The sequence below is a fragment of the Bombus pascuorum genome, chromosome 1, assembly GCF_905332965.1.
Source record: "Bombus pascuorum chromosome 1, iyBomPasc1.1, whole genome shotgun sequence".
NCBI lineage: Eukaryota > Metazoa > Arthropoda > Insecta > Hymenoptera > Apidae > Bombus > Bombus pascuorum.
In genome coordinates, this window is record NC_083488.1 from 7,054,073 (window position 1) to 7,075,319 (window position 21,247).

At 36.4% G+C, this 21,247-nt stretch overlaps 2 protein-coding genes across 10 annotated transcripts in view; both read right to left on the minus strand.

Moving 5' to 3' along the window:
• LOC132915117 (diacylglycerol lipase-alpha) overlaps nucleotides 1–18,298 on the minus strand; it is a 52,912-nt gene extending 34,614 nt beyond the window's left edge. For 2 of the 8 annotated variants that reach the window (XR_009659872.1, XM_060975286.1), the window contains exon 1: nucleotides 15,847–18,289. Coding sequence is in view for 7 of the 8 variants with exons in the window: in XM_060975286.1 (XP_060831269.1) it covers nucleotides 15,847–15,941 (95 nt within the window). In the remaining variant the exon portion in view is untranslated. Of the gene's footprint in view, nucleotides 1–12,188; nucleotides 12,484–15,846 lie in introns of those variants that run through there. The other 6 variants (XM_060975080.1, XM_060974988.1, XM_060975130.1 and 3 more) reach the window with 6 other exon arrangements.
• A 476-nt stretch (nucleotides 18,299–18,774) lies between these two features.
• Nucleotides 18,775–21,147, minus strand: LOC132916124 (probable GDP-L-fucose synthase). Of its 2 annotated transcripts, none has more exons than XM_060975925.1 (7): nucleotides 20,997–21,147; nucleotides 20,459–20,607; nucleotides 20,269–20,383; nucleotides 20,064–20,192; nucleotides 19,707–19,920; nucleotides 19,486–19,623; nucleotides 18,775–19,409 (listed from the first exon to the last, which is right to left on the minus strand). In XM_060975925.1, exons 2-7 carry the CDS (start codon nucleotides 20,593–20,595, stop codon nucleotides 19,174–19,176), a joined length of 969 nt encoding a protein of 322 aa, XP_060831908.1. In that variant the 5' UTR covers nucleotides 20,596–20,607; nucleotides 20,997–21,147; the 3' UTR covers nucleotides 18,775–19,173. The 2 variants fall into 2 exon arrangements, with proteins under 2 accessions (XP_060831908.1, XP_060831917.1); XM_060975934.1 differs by having other exon boundaries at nucleotides 20,935–21,092.
• Nucleotides 21,148–21,247: the final 100 nt, after the last annotated feature.

Here is a 21,247-nt window from a genome sequence, read left to right on the forward strand (position 1 = left end):
CAGCTGCACTTTACAATGTAAACGCGTATACACGATCAAATCGTTATTGTTAACAAAACGCGTGTACATGTGTGTTTAATTTAATTACAAATCATATGTATTACACAACATCATTATAAATTCTATTTTTCTTTTTCGCATCATGGATCTTCCACCCATTACTTTTATATGTTATTATATTTTATTATTATATTATTACATATTGTTCCTGTTTGCCCTTTTTTTTTCTAGTCCAACAAAATTTCACGAGGCCGTAGAAATTTGCCATCGAACTGAAATATAATGATCGAATCATTTTTCGAATAAAAATAAACTCCACCATGGTCGACGCTATCCATCCAGAATTGATTCCGAATTAATCACAGGCATCATCGAAGACACTCCTTCAATATTGATCGAAATTCCATTAAATCAATCGTCCACTGCTCAAAGGTTTATCTTCCTCAGGAATCACGATATCAAAAAGGTATTGACGAAAGCTAACAGTGCTTGCACGGAAACTAATTTAGGCTTCGTAAGATCGGATGTCTTCGGAGCTCATGATTATTCATGACAGTGAAGCTTATCGATTAACGGTTCGCTTGTAACTTTATACCGAGCCTTCGGAATTCCAAGCTTCTTCTTTCAATAACCCGTTAGGTGTTCTTTAATCGCAAAGCATCCCATAAAAATGTTTCTGCCAAGCATGCAGAAATACGCAATAATTCGTATCTTTGATTTTTCGCGAGTCAAAGGCTATTTTAAGATACGTCTTTTTCTACTCAATGTTCGTTAAGCAACTCTTACCTGTATTATATCTACACTTATTATATTGTCTTCGTGGTAGACATTTTATCGATTAACTGACACGATATCGAAGCGAGATCGTGTACAGCCTGTCACCAGTTTAGCACGCGAGACAAGGTGACTGTTCGATGTCACGAGAAATCATATATCAGCTAGCCACAGACTGAAGTCTATTAATTATCGACGTGGTTAGCGTGGCGGGAGCTGGTTCTTTCGGAAATTAACTAGCTTAAGTGGGCCACAACCATTCATACTAGTTCATCCTACGTCCCATCGATGTTTATCTATGGCAAATCCTACTGGTGAATCGACTACCTATCTCCGATCAACTGGAAAACCGATTATGCCCGTCGACTATCGTCATGCATGCAAATAAACCGACAAGGTACAACACCGCCGACAAAATTTTGTACTTTATGGAAATTTGATGGTATCATTGATGTAAACGACTCGCTCAGAAACGATATCACGTAAAGCTGTTTGTCACCGGTCAAACATTTTAAATTACGACTATACCGAATCTGTCGACAAATGTTAGATCAAATCGAAATTAATGCTACTGATATTAACGATACTTTTCTTTATTTCGATAGTTTGCTGGCGAACAAAATGTTCCAAGGCAAACGAATTCCACATTACTCGCGAAAGGAGTGGAAATTGAAATTTCGATATTCGGATTTGAAATTAATATCGAAAGCAAGCAATTTCTATTAATTTCTAGATAGAAGTAGCTCAATGTAAATTTCGACTTGAAGATATTGAGAAATCAAGAGACTAGATTTAACTACATTATTGCTCTAATATTTTGCTAACTTCCCGTAACAGATTACGGGCATAATTTATGAAAATTGATTGCAAACTGACGATAGCAGGTTTCACGTGCCAGCGAAGGCTCAACGTGGCTACTAGTTCGTACGTTGCCATAAATTTTCCTGATACGTGTAGACCGGTTGTTTCGCGACGCGGTCGATGCACACCTCGATAACCGTTTCGCGGTCTTTCTAGGTATGTACGGCGGAAAAACGAGGTGAAGTAAAATTACCACCGACCGAACTAGGCCTGGAATTACGTTCACCGAGATGATAACAGTTCCACGCCTACGGAAGGAAAATAACTCGGCGATCGATCGTGAATCGTGGCTAATCGTTGCCTGAAAGAGCGCAATTAAACGTGTTGGTATTACCAAGCTCTACATTTGCGCTCCACGTATCATGCTTACGTATAAGAAAGACGTCCGTTAAAAGTTTAACATCGCTATTTAGATACCGAATGTTTGTTAATTACGTGAATGAGAAAGAAATTATGTTTGACGTAAGTGGCACGTGTATACCTAACATGGTATCGTTGTAAAGTAAAAACATCAAGGACGATCGAATTCTTGCCTAGTCGCGATAGAATTAAAAACTCAGCTGGAACTTGGCGAGTTTTCGTATTAATTACGGTAATTTCGAGATTAGTTAAAACTTCTAGCAACCGAGCATCGTTGTTTCTACATCTTCGAAAGTAATAACCTTAAAGCTCACGGCGACCTATTTTCTTAATTAAACACGACTGCTCGTCGCGAAAAATCGACTTTCTTCGCATCGTTCCCTCTAGTCGACACGAACTTTCCATCACTGTGACGAAATAAAATTTCTAGCATGATTAAAGTATACGGAGAAACAATGCGTTTACGATTTTAATTAAAGTCACTCGTTCGCGAAGGAATTCCCGAAATATTCATCGGCTCCCTCGCACAAACGAGTTGGGACCCTCGCGAGAAGACATCGCACAACATCCCACGCATCGGCGTAGATTTGGGGTTGGCGCGCGTACGCCTCCTGCCGCTGGTCGATTTTTTCGACCGACCTTACCGCTCACCACGCGCGTCCTCTGCGTCAAATACCGAATTGTTTTACGTTTCTCTGCTGCTAGGAGGGTGCAGATCCCTTCTCGACATCGATGCAAATCCACCCACACACCAAGCTTTCATGGCTCCTTTTCCCCGATACTCGCCGCTTGGCGACCTTCCCCTTGGTTTTGTGAATCGTGCATGCACGGGGTCGATATGTGCGTTTTGGGAGCTGCCATTGGCATCCCGCTGCGATAAATGCTCCTTTGTCTCCGAAATGGGAAAAGTATTCCGCAGCTAGAGTATCCGAGGCAAGGGAACACGGCCTGTTCTGACCCGAAAACGTTCGACTTGCTTTGCAAAACTTTTGTATTTTTTCTAGTTTCGTGTGGATTTATAAAGTTGCTCAAACGTTCACTTTTCGCAAGGAGGAAAAGCTCGATCGCTATTCTACTTACTACAGCGTTTTTGAAAATGTTCTCTGAAAAGTTCTTTCACACTAACGATAATGTTCTTTCTTTCGTCTCGAGTTTTCATGCTCGAATCATGTTCCAACGCGTTACACGGAAACGATACAAGGATCGTTTGCAGAAAAGCTTTATCGTTGTAAAGTGCGAAACGTTATATACAGCGTCTGCTCGATGATTCGTTGAAGCATAGAAACCTCTGCCTCAAGTTTACTGCGTTAGCGTTTCATTGTTGGTGTACGTAGTTTGCTTGCTTCGGGATATTGATAAGTGGCAATAAAGGAGCTTCTGGCAACCAACCTGTATTGCTCTGCTCGGGCATCTTACGTCCTTACGTATTCATGAACGGCAATGAATGGGACGCTGAAGCTAGTATAAAAATGACGATGGTTTCATTTAATTTACCCGACGAAGAGAAATTCGAAAGTTACGAGATCTTATGCAGTTTTATTTCTGTAATTTCCACTAATTTTGACTTTTCAGTTATCTTAGGTCCTGAAGTTGAACTAAACTTTGAACTACATTATTTCGTGTTGGACATATATAAGCTATCTAAAAAGCCTTAACAACCGAAGTAGATTATTTTTCTGATAGTAAAGCAATTAATAAATGTATTCATATCCAATTTCTTGCTTCTTCGTATTATAATACTCGAACATAATTGTCATACAGAGTACATTCTAATGGCAACAAACGCAACTTGAATTAGTATTTTTAAAATGAATTCCTACCACGCAGCGATGCGTTTAATCGCCATGCTATCTTAGAGGTAAGTAGCTAACTCTAATCTGCAATAACCGTAAAAAGAATTCATAAAACAAGGAGTGGAGCTTGAGAAAAGCTTATCCTAGCTACTCCCATCGATCTTAATATTCATTATCATTAAACTGACAAGTCCTACGTAAAATATCTCTTACCCATTCTGTGTTGAAATTAGAGTTCCAAGAAGACAACGAAACTCATCGTCATCAGCGTGAAAGACGTTTGAAGATGCACGTGAAACGTCGCGACGCGGCACGCGACGTATAATATCGCTAGCACGGATCAATGAACGTGAAAGTGCGCTTTCATTTCAAGACGTTCTTTCGAGGATGATTCTATAATCAACGCGAACGAACCCCGTGCCTGCGTCTTTATTTTGCATCAACTGCTATTTGCAAGATAGGGCCCGTAGGAATACACACCCGCTTGATTAAGGGGTTTACACCCCCTTCAATTTGTTCAAGTCGATAATCATGCGTATCGATCTTTCGCGTGGGTTGCACCTTTGTTCATCGTCGATGAGAACCGTCCTTAAGACAAGTTAAGTCGTTAAATCGAGATCGCTCTCCCAACGCCCTCTTTAACGACAGGATAAGCTGCACTTTTAATTACTCGCAGTTAGTATAATAATAGGTATATCTGAAATGCGAATGACCTTAAAGGCGAGCCAGCATCTTCAGCGAAGATAGGGGAGAAATATTCGTCGTTAATTTTAAAGAGCTGTTTGCTGATAATAAGAGAAAGCGCTGATCGTACGAAGTAATGAAACAAGCAGCTAAATGGCTGGTTTTTATGGAGTAGCTTTTATTAAAGAATTTTAAGTGTATGGTGGCAACAATAGGGGATAGAAATATACCATGTGCGTTTACAAAAGCATTCCGTTATATCTTGGAAATATTGGATATGGACTCCGATAAACGAAGCTTCGAAATGTACATAAATTGAAAGATTAACTATCGTATGTTTGCCAATTATCGAAGAAGAAAGAATGGTATTTGTACATCTACGTTACGATAGCAGAGTATATATACATACGGAATAGTATCGTAAGTATCAGCAGATTCTCGATGATTTACAATTCAAATGAATCCAAGTTAATTGATCAAACTGACCTTACAAAGTAGAAATCTTAATGCTTCTATGTAATTTCCAGCTGTTGAATAATATAATACGATGCAATAAGAACGCAACAGAATGTCGATAAAGAGATGGTCACATTTTTCTTAGAGTATTTATCGAGTGAATTTCGTATCGAATAATTATACCGACACGTTTAAAGGATTTATCAAATACCAATGGAAAATATCAAGGCCGATTTTTTACGCATCTACGCATCGAAAATATCGTACCTCGATCGTTTTGAGAAAAAAACATTTAAAACGATCTATTTCCAGTACCGACACGAGTCTCGCATCTGTCGTCTAAAAATGACAGAGTCTACGTTACGAAACTTTTGCGTACTACTGTACGGATGTCAGTCAAGAACGCATCATCGGAAACAACAGTCTAGAAACGTGAGAAGAATTCCAACGAATATGTCCTGACGTCTACTATGATTTTCAGCGTAGCTATCGTTCTCATCATTTTTTTTCTGTATAATGACTCATCCATTACGCGAAAGATAAAGCGCGGAAATCTCTTGTTAGAAGAGAAACACAGAAAGTTTCATTTATCGATGAATCGTATAAAAAATAAATTTGAGACAGCTACTTTTCAATTGACAGGCTATGAGAAAAGAAAAAGGAAACTCGTACCAAAAAGGGTTTGATAACGCTCCACCCACCCAAAATACTTTTTATCGATTTACTTATTCTTCCTGTATGCTCATGGAATACTTGCGCTTTTAATAACACGCAATAGAGGATTCGGTATGAGAGACAATGATTTTAACAAACTATTGTCACCCGTGGTTATCGATAATTTGTCTTTGTTCGAGTTTCACTGAATCCAGTCATGTTTATTCATGTATACGGAGCAACTCGTGCAAAAGAGCCACGAAATATTTTTTTACCATAAAGTAACAATTTCCAATTTTGGAAATACAATTGATAAAAAGATTATAAATATAATTAATTATAACAAGAGGCAAAAGGTAAGAAATAAAAAATCTTTAAAGTGGTGAATGTACATGATTCGATCGAGGATTACGCGCTGATCGAACCGTGAAAATCGAGCTTCCAATCATAAAGTTTCTCTACGTAATTCGATGCTAACTCAGACTTAATGCAATCTAAATCGCGATAGCCTGTCGGCCAGACTTATATTTAGATGTCTGCACATCGGAGAAAAGATAGTATTCGATACACGTACACACGTTTCTCGCGAGAAAAATGTTTTGTGCGAACCCCGCGTTTTTCATAGATATCAGCGTTGATGCTGTCGATGCTTAATCTTTCCAACTTTTAGAATTTTGGATATATCTCGAATGCTTTAATTAACTTTCTTATGAGTCTCAGGATTGCTATGGTAAATATCGTATCTATTAATTATCAGATAACTTGAACGGTAAACTCAAAGTTTGTACGACAAATATTATACGAGTATTACGAATAATTAATAGTAAAGTTCGACTATAATATTAAACATTTCAAATGATACTATTTAGCAAATATCAATAGCGGAAAATAATACACGTTAAACATGTTAACAGTAGAAGTCAATATGAATTAATTAATAATAAATGTGCAGGTTTAGGGATGTAACAATGATATTAATAATACGAATATTATTTGCGAATTTTTAAGCATGTACACATAAAACAGCTGTAAAATTGCGTAGTCTGAAAGTTCCAATCGGATTATTCGAAAATCTGCATAAGAAATGAAGAAATGAACAGTGTTGTTTCCAGGTTGAACGGTAATGCAGATGAGATGTAAACATATATATATATATATATATATATATATTTATTTATTATATATATATTTGTTGTATATATAATGCAGCGCATTCTTATATTATGTGATATCCGAGGAAAGTGCAGTTGGTATAATATGTAACGGATACCATACGCAATACTCGCTGTGTAAGCACGTGTGAACGTGCAACTTTCGTCAAGAATATCTCGCCGTTGGCGCATTCCATAATTTACGAAAACGTACGACCACGTTGAAACGCAAATAGAACATTCCTGGCGAAAGATGGAATCTTGGTCAAAAAAATGAAAAGGATGGGCGTCGAAACTTAGTGCCTGCATAAAGTTTATGGCGATCCGACCGTGCTCAAGAAGCTAACCAAATATTACATTTCTTTTTTTTTTTTTCTGTTCGAGGTATTCTTTAAACTGTAGATGTTTGGGAATTTCAAGAAGAAATGCTAATAAAATCTATGATACAATGCTGAATTGCAAACTGCAGGAAAATCCTTGTTTCGAGAGAGAGTGAAATTAAGTACGATAAATCGAAGAAAAGAGCAGTACGGAATAGAAAAGGTATCAGCATTGATTTTATTCTTATTTATTTGCTAAGTATCTAACGACCGATATTAATTTATACTCGTTTTCTCTTTCTTTCGCTCCACTATAAATAGATAATTACTACGTGGGATAAAGTATCTGCAATACGCTCTGCTCGTAACGTTCTCATTTGTTTCAGCGAAGGAGGAATTTTACATAAAATTTCATAAGCTTTGTCTTCCGCTGGTGACGAAGTATGACTATGCATATTAATTCGCATAGTGTACCGCGAGTTAAACGATATAGGATAAGCGAAAAATGTATGTAAATATGTCACTTAGATGAAAATAAGGTTAATAAATATGAAACAGCCTGGCGCCCATCGCACGAAGGTGTCACGTGTAACGTGTGTAACGTGTACACAGCACGAAACGGCGCGGCGTTACGAAAATTAGATATCCTTATACCGCGTGAAATATTATATTTTATATTTTTCGTAGATACTTCGCAATTTTCGTCAGTTTTCGTTTCGAATTTTTGTAGCGAAAACAGAAAAAGAAATGGACGAAAAATATAGCAAATTCAAGTAATAAATTAGACACGATCTTACAAAAGAGCTTCTCTTCTCCTCTTTCCTATTCTTTCTTTTAAAGAATCTGTTGTATTATATTCCGCCGTGAGTTGATTTAAGTTGATCCCTCGAACTCGTCAAGACTTATTTTCTCGCGAAGTATGAGACACGCCAACAAACAAGTTCTTCCAACGTGCTGTTTTACATCTTCGTGAAGCGTCAAGGATCCGTCGACGAGAAACATCAAAGAACGGATATCAGGGCTAAAAAATCGGTAGAAAACGGATGGAGCAACGGAAGATTTCCATCGACCTCGGGGGCCAAAAAGACAAGCCCGTTGCGCACGGTTTCGAGCACGTAACGCGCGTAAACACAATAGCGTTGAATGGGGATGGATATATAGGGTGAACCTTAAATGATTCATAGGCAACGAGAGAGGGTGTAACGGGCCATTCACAAGCTAGAGCATTGCACGCGTTCAGCCCTGACATATTGATCACCAAGAAGCACTTTCGATGCTGTTTTTTGCCGATACTCGATAAAATAAAAAATCAAATCGAGTCTATCGTTCGTTTCAAATTGGCCAAAATATGGAAGAACAGAGAGGAAGAGAAGCGATATTCTGGAAATACAACTTCTCTGTTATTCTATAAAAAGAAACAAATTCACATCGTGTGTTTCGTGACGCGCATTTCGGAGGTGTAAATTATTAATTGAACTGATAATCGAGGAGCAAATTTATTTTGCGTCTGCCATCGTTCGTTTTCTCAGACCGTGAATATTTAACGTTATTTTCGTAAGAGCCACGCGACGTTCTAAATAAATGAAATCTGCAAGTATACGAGAGCTTAGGTTCTGTAATTTTCCACGTTGTACCCAGCGGGTCGCGTGTAAAAGCATGCACGATCTATTCAACGTAAGTTTCGTTCGTTAAAGGGATTCTGGTACGAAAAGCCAGTCTTTCGTAGATGCAAACTATGGGCAGAGACGAACCCGTTTTAAAAGAGCCGCGCACTTCGATTCGAGTATCGTGTTCCTCCGCATCGCGAATATCCCGGGGCTTAAAGGGGACCGCTTTATAAACGACTAAATAAATTACGACTGCGTCTAGTCACCTTGAAGCTAGGGGCCGCAGGAAAAGTGTTAAAGCGGAATCGTTCTGCTATTCAATTTGCGAATGATTGCGACCGAGCGGCGATGCAATTAGGAAGATCGAAATATGATAATCAGTAAATGATTCTGATCCGTTCCAATTAGAATACCAAGTGCAATTTTTCTTAAAATATTGTTATTTTTATCACTTAATTAATTAATTAGAGACTACAAAAAGAAAAATTATATTTTCGTCTTTTTTTCACGAATAATATTCAATATGCCGTTATTCAATTCTCCAAAATATTGTATTACCAAAAACGTCATCTTACATGATTTTATGATTAAATATTGATTTTAGTCATCCCCTCGAATATTTAGAAAATATCGATTGCTATACCATTGACTGTACGAGTGATGCATTATTCATTTTTTACTAAAATTTGGTAAATGTATTTGTCTATGTTAAAAGTTTGACGAGTATCAAATTTTGCCATTTTTACAACATACTAATATATATATTGTATTGCTGCTACGATTCGTTTTATTTATTCGAATTTTCACACTATGTTTATTTGAGAATTTAGATACACGAAGCGAAAGCAAAACGCAAATACGTGTATAAAATAAAAAATTGAAAAATAGCGACGAAGAGATGAAAATGTGCACCATCGCGCGAAATATTTCTGAAACCTTCGACAAAAAATAACGGAGTTTGTGTTCCACTAAATTATAAGAGCGGAAAAATTATTATGTGAGCGTATGTTCGCAAACATTGTCTTTTCGAACTGATGTTTCGCGTATAAAACTAAATCACAATTTTTCTGCATCAATTTTCAGAGAACGATAAAGTTCAGAAAATATAAATATAATATAAGTAATTATACATTTGTTCAAGAACCCTAACCGAGATCTTTTAGGATGGAGTAAGACAGGAAATCGGTGAAACCTTAGCAACGGTTCCTACGATTCTACCTACTTACTAGTATTAGTTGTACAAAAACAGAGAACACCGAACCGTTACGCTATATTGATTTAAAATATTACTAGTTCGTGCTTTTGCTAATATTTGCAATATTATGGGATAGAAATTTTTATGATACGAACGATCTGTAATTTTAGCACACTGTCACAGCAAAGCTTTTTGAGGCCAATGGTTCTATTTCGAAACAAAGAAGGTTATAAATGCACGCAGAATTATTTATAGCAGTCTTCTCCCTTTTCTATTTTTTATAAGCGAAGAAGATAAGTAACAATTTTCATATCAAAAATGAAGAAGTTTTCAAGAACCATCGTAAGTTTAATTTTATTCGCGATATTTCACACACCACTGCTACTCATAAATAACGTTATCTAGAAATTATTAAGAACACTTGGACGAAAAGTCGTAATCGATGGATGCAAAAGAAAGTTTTATCGGTTTCCTCGCCAGTAAATTCGCCATTCCTCCCTTTAACGTCATGAACGTTTTCACGTAGAATTTACATCACTGAAGGTTACCAACGCTAGCGGTGCTCCGCCGCGTAGCGAATTTGAAATTTAATGCACCTCAAAAAAGTGCGTGCTCGCTTTGCCCCATTTTAAGGAATCTTTCATTAAACGAAAGAAGGAGAAAAGAAGAAAGGAGAATAAAATTAAGGGAGAGTCCTTCCTCCGCGGAAAAAAGGACAAAAAGCAATAAATCGCATTCTGAACAGAGGATCCGAATGCCTGTTTCTCGCGTTATTTTGCTGCTTTCTAAGGAAGCCCGATGAGCTTGCACGAAGTCGCGGTCGAGTTCACGTTAAATCTATTTACCGTCTCAAACGAACCCCGTGGAACGACGTATCTCAGATTCTCGTTGAGAGAGTGGGAAACGTTGTAAACCTATCTCGGCTTGTTTGTAGAAAAATCGAGGACCGGCGTGCAAATTTCACATTCCCCCATGGGATGTCGTGCGTGTCTTCGCTATATCGGTTACGCGCTTCCAAAAAACAAGTAAGAAAGTTTATGGTAAATCTAAAATTTACGTTAATCGTCAAAAGGTCAGTAATAGCCTAACAATATGTGCATCGCAACGCCTACACCTTCCTGTCATTCATTCACTTTATCTCATTTCATTGGGGTTATATCATTATCATATCATTACAAGAAGGATGAGGTTGACTGCAATACACTAAATATTTGAGCCCACACACATTCCATATAATTTTTATTATTATTATTGAAGATATCTGTAATTGTAAAATAACAATCTTATTTATCACGTGATAGATAAAGAATCGATAATCCTCGATGGGCAATCAGTTATAATTAAGCCAATTTTAATACAAATATTAGTAATGGAAAGATTATAAACGAAAGAGTATAGTGTACTAGTTGAGAAAATAATATATGGCGGTTTAGAATCTGATGTCATCGCTAAAAGTAAACGGAAAATCTGTTATTCGAATAATTATAATATTTATAATATATAAATAATTATAGTATAATGATTATAGAATAATTATAGTATTTAGTGTCTCAGAAATAATTTTATCGTGATAAAAATGAAGTAATAAAATTGTTATTTAATGCTCTTTTCTGACGTCATCGTGGTTTAGATGAGAGGAGAGGGGGGATTAACGAAGCGTAACGTATCCCAAATATTACAGCGCAGCGCGGTATTGACATTATGTTCCCGCCATAATACAATTTACAACTACTCTTCTACCCCACTTTGAATGGAATTTCCAACATACCTTATGAAACAGAAATATAATACCTTGGTTAACATACCGAACGTCGACGTGATCGGCAAAGCAATCGACATTGACATTTGCACTGTTGCAACATTACACTCGAATGTAGCAGTCCCCAGTACCCTCGATGTGATTACGAAAATCGATAAAATACTCGTACAACTACCACATATTACACCATTAAATATATATGTGCAGTATGCACACGTATCAAATATATATTTCGTATATTACTCCCGATTGAAATTGAGCCGAAACGTCATGGCTCTCTCAGATCTCTCTGATACATCTCGAACTCTTAAATTCTCAAATATCGCAAAATATCGATCATTGAACTCAAAGCTGGTTCCGCCAGGTGCTATCGACCTTTGTTCATCGATCATAGTCAACGCGAGAAAATTGAAGATGAGATGAATAAATTTATCTTTTAATTGCGAAAAGCACGCACGATTCAACAGTGTTGGAAAATGTAATACGACGATATGTTCACAGCTGATGTATGTTTCGAAGAAATTTGCAGCTGCTTTGGCGTATTCTATTTGCATAGGCATGTATCCATACTTACTCGACCGCGTGAATGAAAGCCAAGGTGGCGCCCGGTATGAGCAGGTCATCGCTGCCGACACGCCAACGTCTGCCAAACGTGATGAGAGCCGGCATGTTTTGTTCAGCAACTTTGTGGCTCGCCCGAGCAATTGTCCTCGTACGCGAGCAAAAACATTCACGTACGATGACATAACCTATACCGGCACAAATAACGCGATTAACTCATCGACCGACCGACTATGTATTACTTGGTATACCTCGTGAAACGAACAACCGGACCGTCGAACCTCGTGACCATTCGGCTGTCACGGATGTACTGAATCAGTGAAACGCGGAACGAAACTCCGCTCGGTCGGTTCATAGCGAGGCAAAAAAGAAATGGAGGGAATCCTGGATCGCTTTGCGGTAAACTTTTGAATTTAAGGTGTTCGAATGGTAGGATAATAGGGTTATTGTTGTCTAAAAAGTGGGTCTATGTATAAAATACGTATATTTATATCATAGTTAAAACTGCGCATGTTCACGTATTTATGGAAAATTCAGAAATGTAGAATACACGAAATTCGCACAATGCACTAAAATGTACAAAATATCCAAAATATATTTATTATAACAAATTATGATATTTGATAGGTGAGAAAATTCTGCATCCGCGATCTAGTAATAATAATGTCATTTTCTGTACTGAAATATAAATCAGCGATATTTACGAAAAACAAATTATTTCTTTTAACAATTTGTGGCGCAACATTATTTCAGTATATCTTTTTATACGTACTTTTTATTTAATTATCATCACATCGTATATTTATTCGAAGACACGATGTGACTTTTTAATCTTCTCAATCTTCTTCATTAACGCGAGAGCAAATTTAATAAGCTCAATGAATCATATTTCTTCTTAGTGGAACTGAAGAAATAGAAGGGAAATAAGTTCAATCAGGAGGAATCTCGAAAAATATTTGAATGGAAATCTTTGATCTTATCTTGTTAGAAAATAGGATCAAGGTAATTGACAACTTCGATTCACTCGAGTTAGCAGCAAACAAGCAAATGCTTAAATTTTTTAATAACTTTGATATCATATCCGTTGCGATAAGACATCTGTCCGCGATTCTTAATTAGTTTCCAACACGATTAGATGTTTTATCAATTCTATTTTTCAAACTACGATACAAACTTTTTAAATTCATTTTCTCAGGTGTCTTCATAAAAAAAAGAGAGATAAATTTAAAAATAAAATACATCATTTCTAGTAAATCTTTTTCCATGTATCGAAAAGCTCAGAATTGCGTGACTTTCATGTCAATCTGTGTTTAATATCCATAAAAGACAAGATGCGGGACATCACGGAATTCTATTTGAATACGTCGATATTCTACATGGTTCTACATGGTTTAAACGGTCGATGTCAAAATAATAAATAACAAAACAAATAAACATTTTTACGAAGAATCTGTGTCTAGAGACGAAAGATGAAATGCACATCAACTAACCGAGATAAAGTTTCGATGTCGTGCACAGCCAGTCGGTGGGACAATACACGAGATAACAGAGAAAATTGATTGTACATTCGTTCAAAGGGCCGTGCAAACGTCAACAACGGCTAGACGTTGTTTTAATTGAAACTTTATCGGCTATTCTGTATCATCCGATAGAACAAGACACAGAGTCTGCGTTCCAGACATGGACATATTAGAGACGTATCGAGAGCCGCAAATTTATAAAGATGACTAGAACGAAGTGAACGATCGCCAATTTCCTATGTATTCGCCTATCGTTTGTGTGTCTCTCTCTCTTTTTCTGTCTCTCTGTATCGGGTCATTTACCGCGTTTATTAACGATTTTTCAAAGTTAAAACATACGGCATTGGCGTGCCATCACGCGAAAAGTATCCTTTGATCATCGCTAATAATAAGCCCGGGGATATTGATGCCTAATAATTTCCTCTAAACACGCGATAAATTACAACGCTCTGATAAAAACGCACCAGATCTCGACACGAGCAATTTTCTGAAAATGTCTATAACCGTGCAGTTTTTGATTTGAATCCGTAATTAAGTGGTGACGATCAAGAAGAATGGCGGAATTATTGAAATAAGCGCATACATCGATTTATTTATTTCGTAAGATTTTTATCTGAGAAAAGCGAATTTTATTGCCGCCAGAGTGTCGAAAGAACGAGAAAAAGAAGTGCGAATACATTTAATCGTTTCGCAATCATGAAAGAGATATCTGGCGACGCAATATCGTTCGTACGACGGATACGGACGTGTTACCCCGCGGCTAAATACCGTTTGTACAACACCACGGATGAAGTATCTCGCCAGTCTATTTTTCTGTAATTACAACTCTCGTCCTAATAAACAAACACACGGGATATCTCGACCGTGGTCATTGTACGAATAATATTGTGTCGCAAGATACATTGTCTATGACAGGAAAACAGTTAAATAGACTCTCTTGAATTTATGATATTTTGCAAATATTGTTACTCACTTAAACAAAATTTAATTGCGATCAGGAAGCTTTTATGTATTTCGTTAAACGAAGTCATGAAAATGTTGGTAAAACTTCGACCACGCTTTATTCAAAACTTAATCGTGATTTATAAAATATACATACGTATATTAGAATTTTAACAAATGTATCAAACAAAACCAACCCGGACGGGGCAAGATGAAACCAGGATGAAACCAGGTCGAAACTAGGACGAAACCAGAGCTAGGCCAAGACGAAACCAGAGCTAAGCCAAGATGAAACCAGGACGACACCACAAGACATATTAAACAAAATTTTACGATAAATATCGGTAGGTTAGACAATAACTTATCCATGGTGTCGTACGAAAGATATTGTATCGCGAGATATTTCGTCCCTGACCATCGTACGAACAATGTTCTGAAACTGTTAGAAAATAAGAAGAAAATTAATACAACAACTGCTCAAACACAAAGTGAATCATTATCTTTATATATACAGTTCTAACATAGTTATATAGTCACGCACTGCAGCTTTAATTGCCTCGGGGCCTCTGGTCTCTAATTAAATTAAACTAAAAGAATACCATCGTTTAACTGTAAAGGGTAAATAGCTCAACGGCAAACGAATTCACTCGGTTTTCTACTGTCGCATAATTTTCACGTTTCATACACGAGACATTGTAAATCGTATTAAAAGCTGCAAGTTGGCCTGCAACGGGCGAGGAACTTTAAGACATAATTAAAATTCCTATCTTCTTCGCGCCTTAACGCTAATCGCGTTTAATTACACGGTAAATAAATTAATCGGCCGATTTGTATCTACGTATTTTCGAAGATCACACGAAGGTGCAGGGAATCCGAACGGTTACACGACGAGGGAGGCAAATCGATCATTAAATTACGATGGTAATTAAATGGCGGAAATCATGCGTTCTGAGAATTTCTCTATCGAAACTAATCGAAATACGTATGGGTAAATGCTATGCGCATTAAACACAATGTAGGTCACGTGGAATTATCCGCGAACATATTCTATTTCGAAGAGCTTCTATAAATACAAAGACAGGTATCTTTCGCGCTGATAGCATGTCCTATTAGCATTGAAAATTCTTGAAAATGCTGAAAATAACGACGGTTAGAACGGGACAAAGTGATTGATCGGGGTCCGTTATTAATATCGGAATGTTCACTCACCATATCAGATGCAGGATGAACAGGAAAGCACCAGGCACGACGAGGTCGTCACTGCCGACGCTCCATCGGCGTCGGAATACCACGATACCAGGCATATCTTCTTCAGGATCCTTTGGTCGTTCCTATTTCCCATTCAATCAGCCAAGACGCTCAACGATCCACCGATCAGCGAGGGGCGCAATCACCGGCTTTCGTCCTCGAATCACCGAGCGATACGAACTTGAACTCTGCTCCGAGATCTCTTTGGAAATCGACACGAACGCCGGTCGCCTCGTCGAGGTCGTCGTCGACGCGCATTTCCGTAACTGTGTTCCGGCGGACCACGAATTCTCTCCATCCTCCTTGCCAACAAACTTTATCGGAAACCTCTCGAGCGCTGTTCCCCTCGAATGAACGAGCCTTCATTCGCGACACGACGACAACGCATCGTGGAAACTGAATCACGTTGAAGACACTGTTTCAACTGAGTTATCTTACGGAGAAAAACCTCTTGTACGTAGCAATCGTCCTTGCTGGATTTCAAAAGGAAAACGAATGCAATGATTAATGCGACGACGCGTGTGATATTCACTTAGATCGCGCGCACACCGCTACCGTGATATTATTGTAAATGTGATAAATGTCAATCAAAAGATCGCGCACGATGGATCTTCTTCGGAAGAACGTTTCTTTAGATCTCCTTAGAGCCACTCAGATACTGACAATGTAACGCGAATTACGCAAGATAGCGTACGGCTTTGAATTTTGTTGAGCTGTTAAACGATTCAATTAATTCAATTTTGTTTAAATCTTGTATTCCAGCGATATTATTGGTGAGGACAATGTTAACGAATATTCTATTCGTTTTAAAAGATATTGTTTCGCAAAACCATTGTGAGTCACAGACTGATTTTACCTCCCTTAGGAGAAGAATACGAGTCGTAGAACAATGGAGGACAAAAAGAGAATACAGTTCCGTGGGATGCGGATGGAAGGAAACGAGATAATAAAGACATGTACATAGACTCCTACATATTAAATCATCTCCGATATTACAACTTTTCCATAGACAATATTTCTCCATAGGAATTTATGTATCGTTTTTAGGGTCGAATGTTGCGCTTATACGAAGGATAACATTTAAATTATTCCCATCGTGTATGTACGTCAGAAACGAAAGTGGTTCACACTTTGAAAGATAGCTGAAATCCTCGAGAATTCTCCGGAGATCGGTAAAACTTTTAAGCAGTGTTGGCACGCTTCTGAAATCATCCTTTCCATCCGCAGCCGAGAAGCGCAAGAATTTGATCAAACTAAGGGACGAGATCTTTTTACCGCATTCGCAGCAACTCGTTTAGCGAAATGAACGAAATCTACTAAGAGGGCTACAAGATCTTAAAGACCGAGCAAATTGTTCATTCAGAATGGAATTCTAAAAAGAGTGATACAACGCTCTGTTTATACCAATTGTAACTGCTTCAAAGATAAATTCTTATAGAAGAAATTAAATGAAACCATGCTTTGTCACTACATGATGAAAGATTCTCTTATTTAGCATTATTGCATAATTGAAATTTAACAAATTAACGAATCTAATCTGCGTAATTTCACCTACTAAAATTATTCTTAATCTCTAACTGATATCTTCATTTGTACGCAAGATCGATACTAATCAAGCTATCAATGTCTGCCAAAGTAGCTATGTATACTACTCACTCCTTAAACTGTAAAAAACCCGCAATATTCGCGATTTAGAGTACTTTCATCGTGTTAAAGACAGGAATCTATTTCTTAATGTACTCCAATGAAAATCGTTTCGCTCTAGCAACATTGCTCTTACCATTCGTGTTTATCACGTTGTTCATCGAGACACTTTTGTATCGTCGAGCTGTAATAAATGCTCACGAACCGATTCACACGTATCACGATATTTTACCCCGAACATGAGTTCTTTTTATCACAATCTAGACTCCTATCTAATTTAGATTCTTTGAAACTGTTCATTTTTTTTTTTTTTTTTTTTTTTTTTGGATACACGTTTCTACTAATATTCGTCTTGTTTCACTGGAAGCGTCAAGATCCTTTGATGAATCGTATGGATCGCTTGTGCGATATCGTTCGCAGGAATAAAGGACACGAAGAAGCTGACTTTCCCCCGGCAAAGCCGATCGGCCGGCGTTACCGTCTACGATACCGCAACGCGTGTCCCTGCACCGCTATCATCATTTCTTTCCATGAAAAGTCGTTCAAGTAACGCGGTAATGCATTGATCGATGGATGCATTTTATTCGCAAAACTTTGAGCCTGAGCTACACCACGTGCCGAAAAGGCATCATATCGTGAATACAAGAATGAAACGAGAAAAAGCACATAGTTCCGCGATCGTCGAGGTGAGCCACCTCGAGCGCGACTGAGCACCAAATTTAAGCCATCGTGCACCTTCCACGGTTCTGAGGGCGCTCAATTTATGTTAACAGATGCGCGTGCGTCGCGACGCCTTTTGTGCGACAAGCGCTGCATCGCGTCCATCACTCGCTCCGCCTCATTTCCGTGACAATCGTCGAACACTGACGATCAGTACGTCATCGTTTCATTTGTTTCAGTTTTTATGTTTATTAAATCAAAAGGATATTTCTTTTTCATTGGAAATATAAACTGGCTTATAGATAGTATTTAATAATTAAGCTTCTAGACAATATTTAAGCAATCCTGTTGATAATGTTTATGATAAATAAAATAACTGAATAACTATTAGAAATTGAAAAAATTACATGCAGTTGATGTTTCTTAGATGTTCAGGTAACAACTAAGAATTAACATCTATAAACGGAAAAAATCACTAATCATCCCTTGAGAGAACCAAAGTGAAACATTGATTCAGTTGAAAAGGAAATATTTTTTATTCGACAATCTTAAAATATTGTAAGTTATAAGAATACATAAAAGCTGTTTCATATGTAGGAAATATTTATTCTAAAAATATACGGTATTTATAGTAACAACAGCTTAATATCCGCTTCTAATTCTTAACATATCTTGATGGATATATCCGTCAAATTAACGAAAAATTAGAAGACATGTACCCGTAATTTTTTAATAACTTACTTATAATTATGTAATTAATTAAAAATACAATTTTTAATACAATTGTCTTCTTCTAACTATACGAGGTTGAAATATTGTTGAAATAAACTCAGCAATATATATAATTTCGTCACTTCCTGCCGTAGATATTATATTACATTACATTGTACAATATAAGCTTAGAGTAGTGGTCTTCTCATTTTCCTAATTTTGTACAGAACCAAAATTAGCGTAAATGAAACATTAATTAGTTCTCAACGTCTACTAATTTCTCGCTCGATCATAATTTTTTATATACCAATCAACGGTATCTTTAATGGCTTGATTAAATGGAGTGAATTGAAAATTTGGTAAATATTTTCGTAATTTTGCATTGCTTGCTGTTTTCTTATACTGTCCATCGGCAGCAGACGTATCATATACCAGTTTTCCTTTAAAATTAAAAGCTTGTGCAATTGCCTCAGCTACTTGAGAAATTGTAACTTCTTGTGATTCGTCAACTGTGACAAAGATAGATAAATTTCAAATAACATATACCAATATATACCACATGTTTAATTGACCTTTTTGATTTACCTGATAATATAATTGGTTCCACAGAGTTATACTCTCTCAATACCCATATTATTAAGTTAGCTAAGTCTAAACTATAAATAAATTGTCTCAGTGGCTTCCCAGAACCTAATATGGTAAATACCTTATCTTCAGTATTTCCTAAAATATATACCAACAAATACCAACAATATTCCTTAAAACAATTGATAATTTATAAAAATCTTATTGGTAAAATATTGTACCATCTTTTATTAGATCATAAAGTCTGCGTATTAAACCTGGTATGACATGACTGGCACTGGGATGAAAATTATCATTTGGCCCAAACACATTGCATGGAACGATACTAGTATAAATTCTATGATACTGGTCATAATAGCCTCTATTTTGGATATCTATAAGACGCTTGGCATAACTGTAACCATAATTTGATGGATGAGGTGGGCCATTGTGAATCTAAGGAAATAAACATTAAGATAATAGATATTAATATAGGTGTAATAAATATTAAGATAATAGAGGATACTATGCATTAAGGTAAGATAAGAATATATAAAAAGCAAAGCTTTAAATATTGCTAATATAAAAGATAATGTTACCATGGTTTCATCAATAGGATATGTTGTTTTATCAGGAAATATGCAAGTTGACAAACATGATATGACTTTGACAATGTCATTTTCATGAGCAGTTTGTAATACATTATCGTTCATGTGAATATTCCTACGCTAAAAATTTATAACATATATTTCCATCAATTTAAAAATAATAAAACATACATTAGTCAAGATTTTATTCCTTTACCAGAAAATCCAAATTGTGAGTCATATTATGGAATAAGCCACCAACCATAGCAGCTAAATGAATAACATGTGTAGGTTTATGTTTCTCAAATAATTTCTCTGTATCCTTTTTATCACTGGAAATACAATACATTTCACCTATAGCTTAACTAAGTAGTGTACTGATATATGACAATTAATAAATAATTTACCATAAGTCTGCATCTTTAGAACCTACAAATATCCATTTTTCATTTTCATTTTTATTTGTTTCGATGACATGTTCAATAGCTCTACCAACTAGTCCTGTTCCACCAGTTACAAGTATAATCTTTTTACCTTCAGACATGTTTCATGAAATCTATGGAAGCATTTAAATTTTTAAACTTAAACTTTTCCTTTATTTTTTACAGATTTGATGAAATTGAAAAATTTGTAAAAATAAAACATGATATTGACCATGTTACAATATGAGTTTAATTCTTTAATATAAAAAGTATGAAAAAATTATAAATACATTTGTAAATACATTTTAAATCACTTAAATAATAAAAGACAGAGTTAGAAAATGATAGTAACAATATGGTTGTTAATCAAGTAAAAAATTTGAAATTGTTATTCTGTTCTTGGAGTCACTAAATATATTACATATTAGTATACTTTGACAATTATTAATTTTGTAACTCACGCATAAAAACAAATATTTAGTATCAAACAAGTAGAATCTCTCTGGTAGAATAAATCACTTACAATAATTACATAAAAAAAATGATAAAGATCAAGTTCGAATTGTACTATAATTGCTATAAGATAAAAACGTTCATATTGCCATCTGGCAACGAATATGGAAAACTACTATCTTATACCACAGGCGAAATATAATATAGACCTGACATACTATTTTCACTTCATATCACATGCGGTGTTATCGATTCAGCACGGAATAAGATTACAACCTGTAATTCCAATATTACCCACTACGAATGGTTTGATCTTTTCCT

Bases quoted from the DNA above. Each gene is read 5' to 3' on its own strand.
- LOC132916124 (XM_060975925.1), bottom strand. From the start codon at position 20,595: ATGTCTGAAGGTAAAAAGATTATACTTGTAACTGGTGGAACAGGACTA. The intron at 20,384-20,458 runs GTAAATTATTTA...TTGTATTTCCAG, and splicing joins TCTAAAGATGCAGACTTATG to TGATAAAAAGGATACAGAGA. The intron at 20,193-20,268 runs GTAAAGGAATAA...ATAAATTTTTAG, and splicing joins CTCACAATTTGGATTTTCTG to CGTAGGAATATTCACATGAA.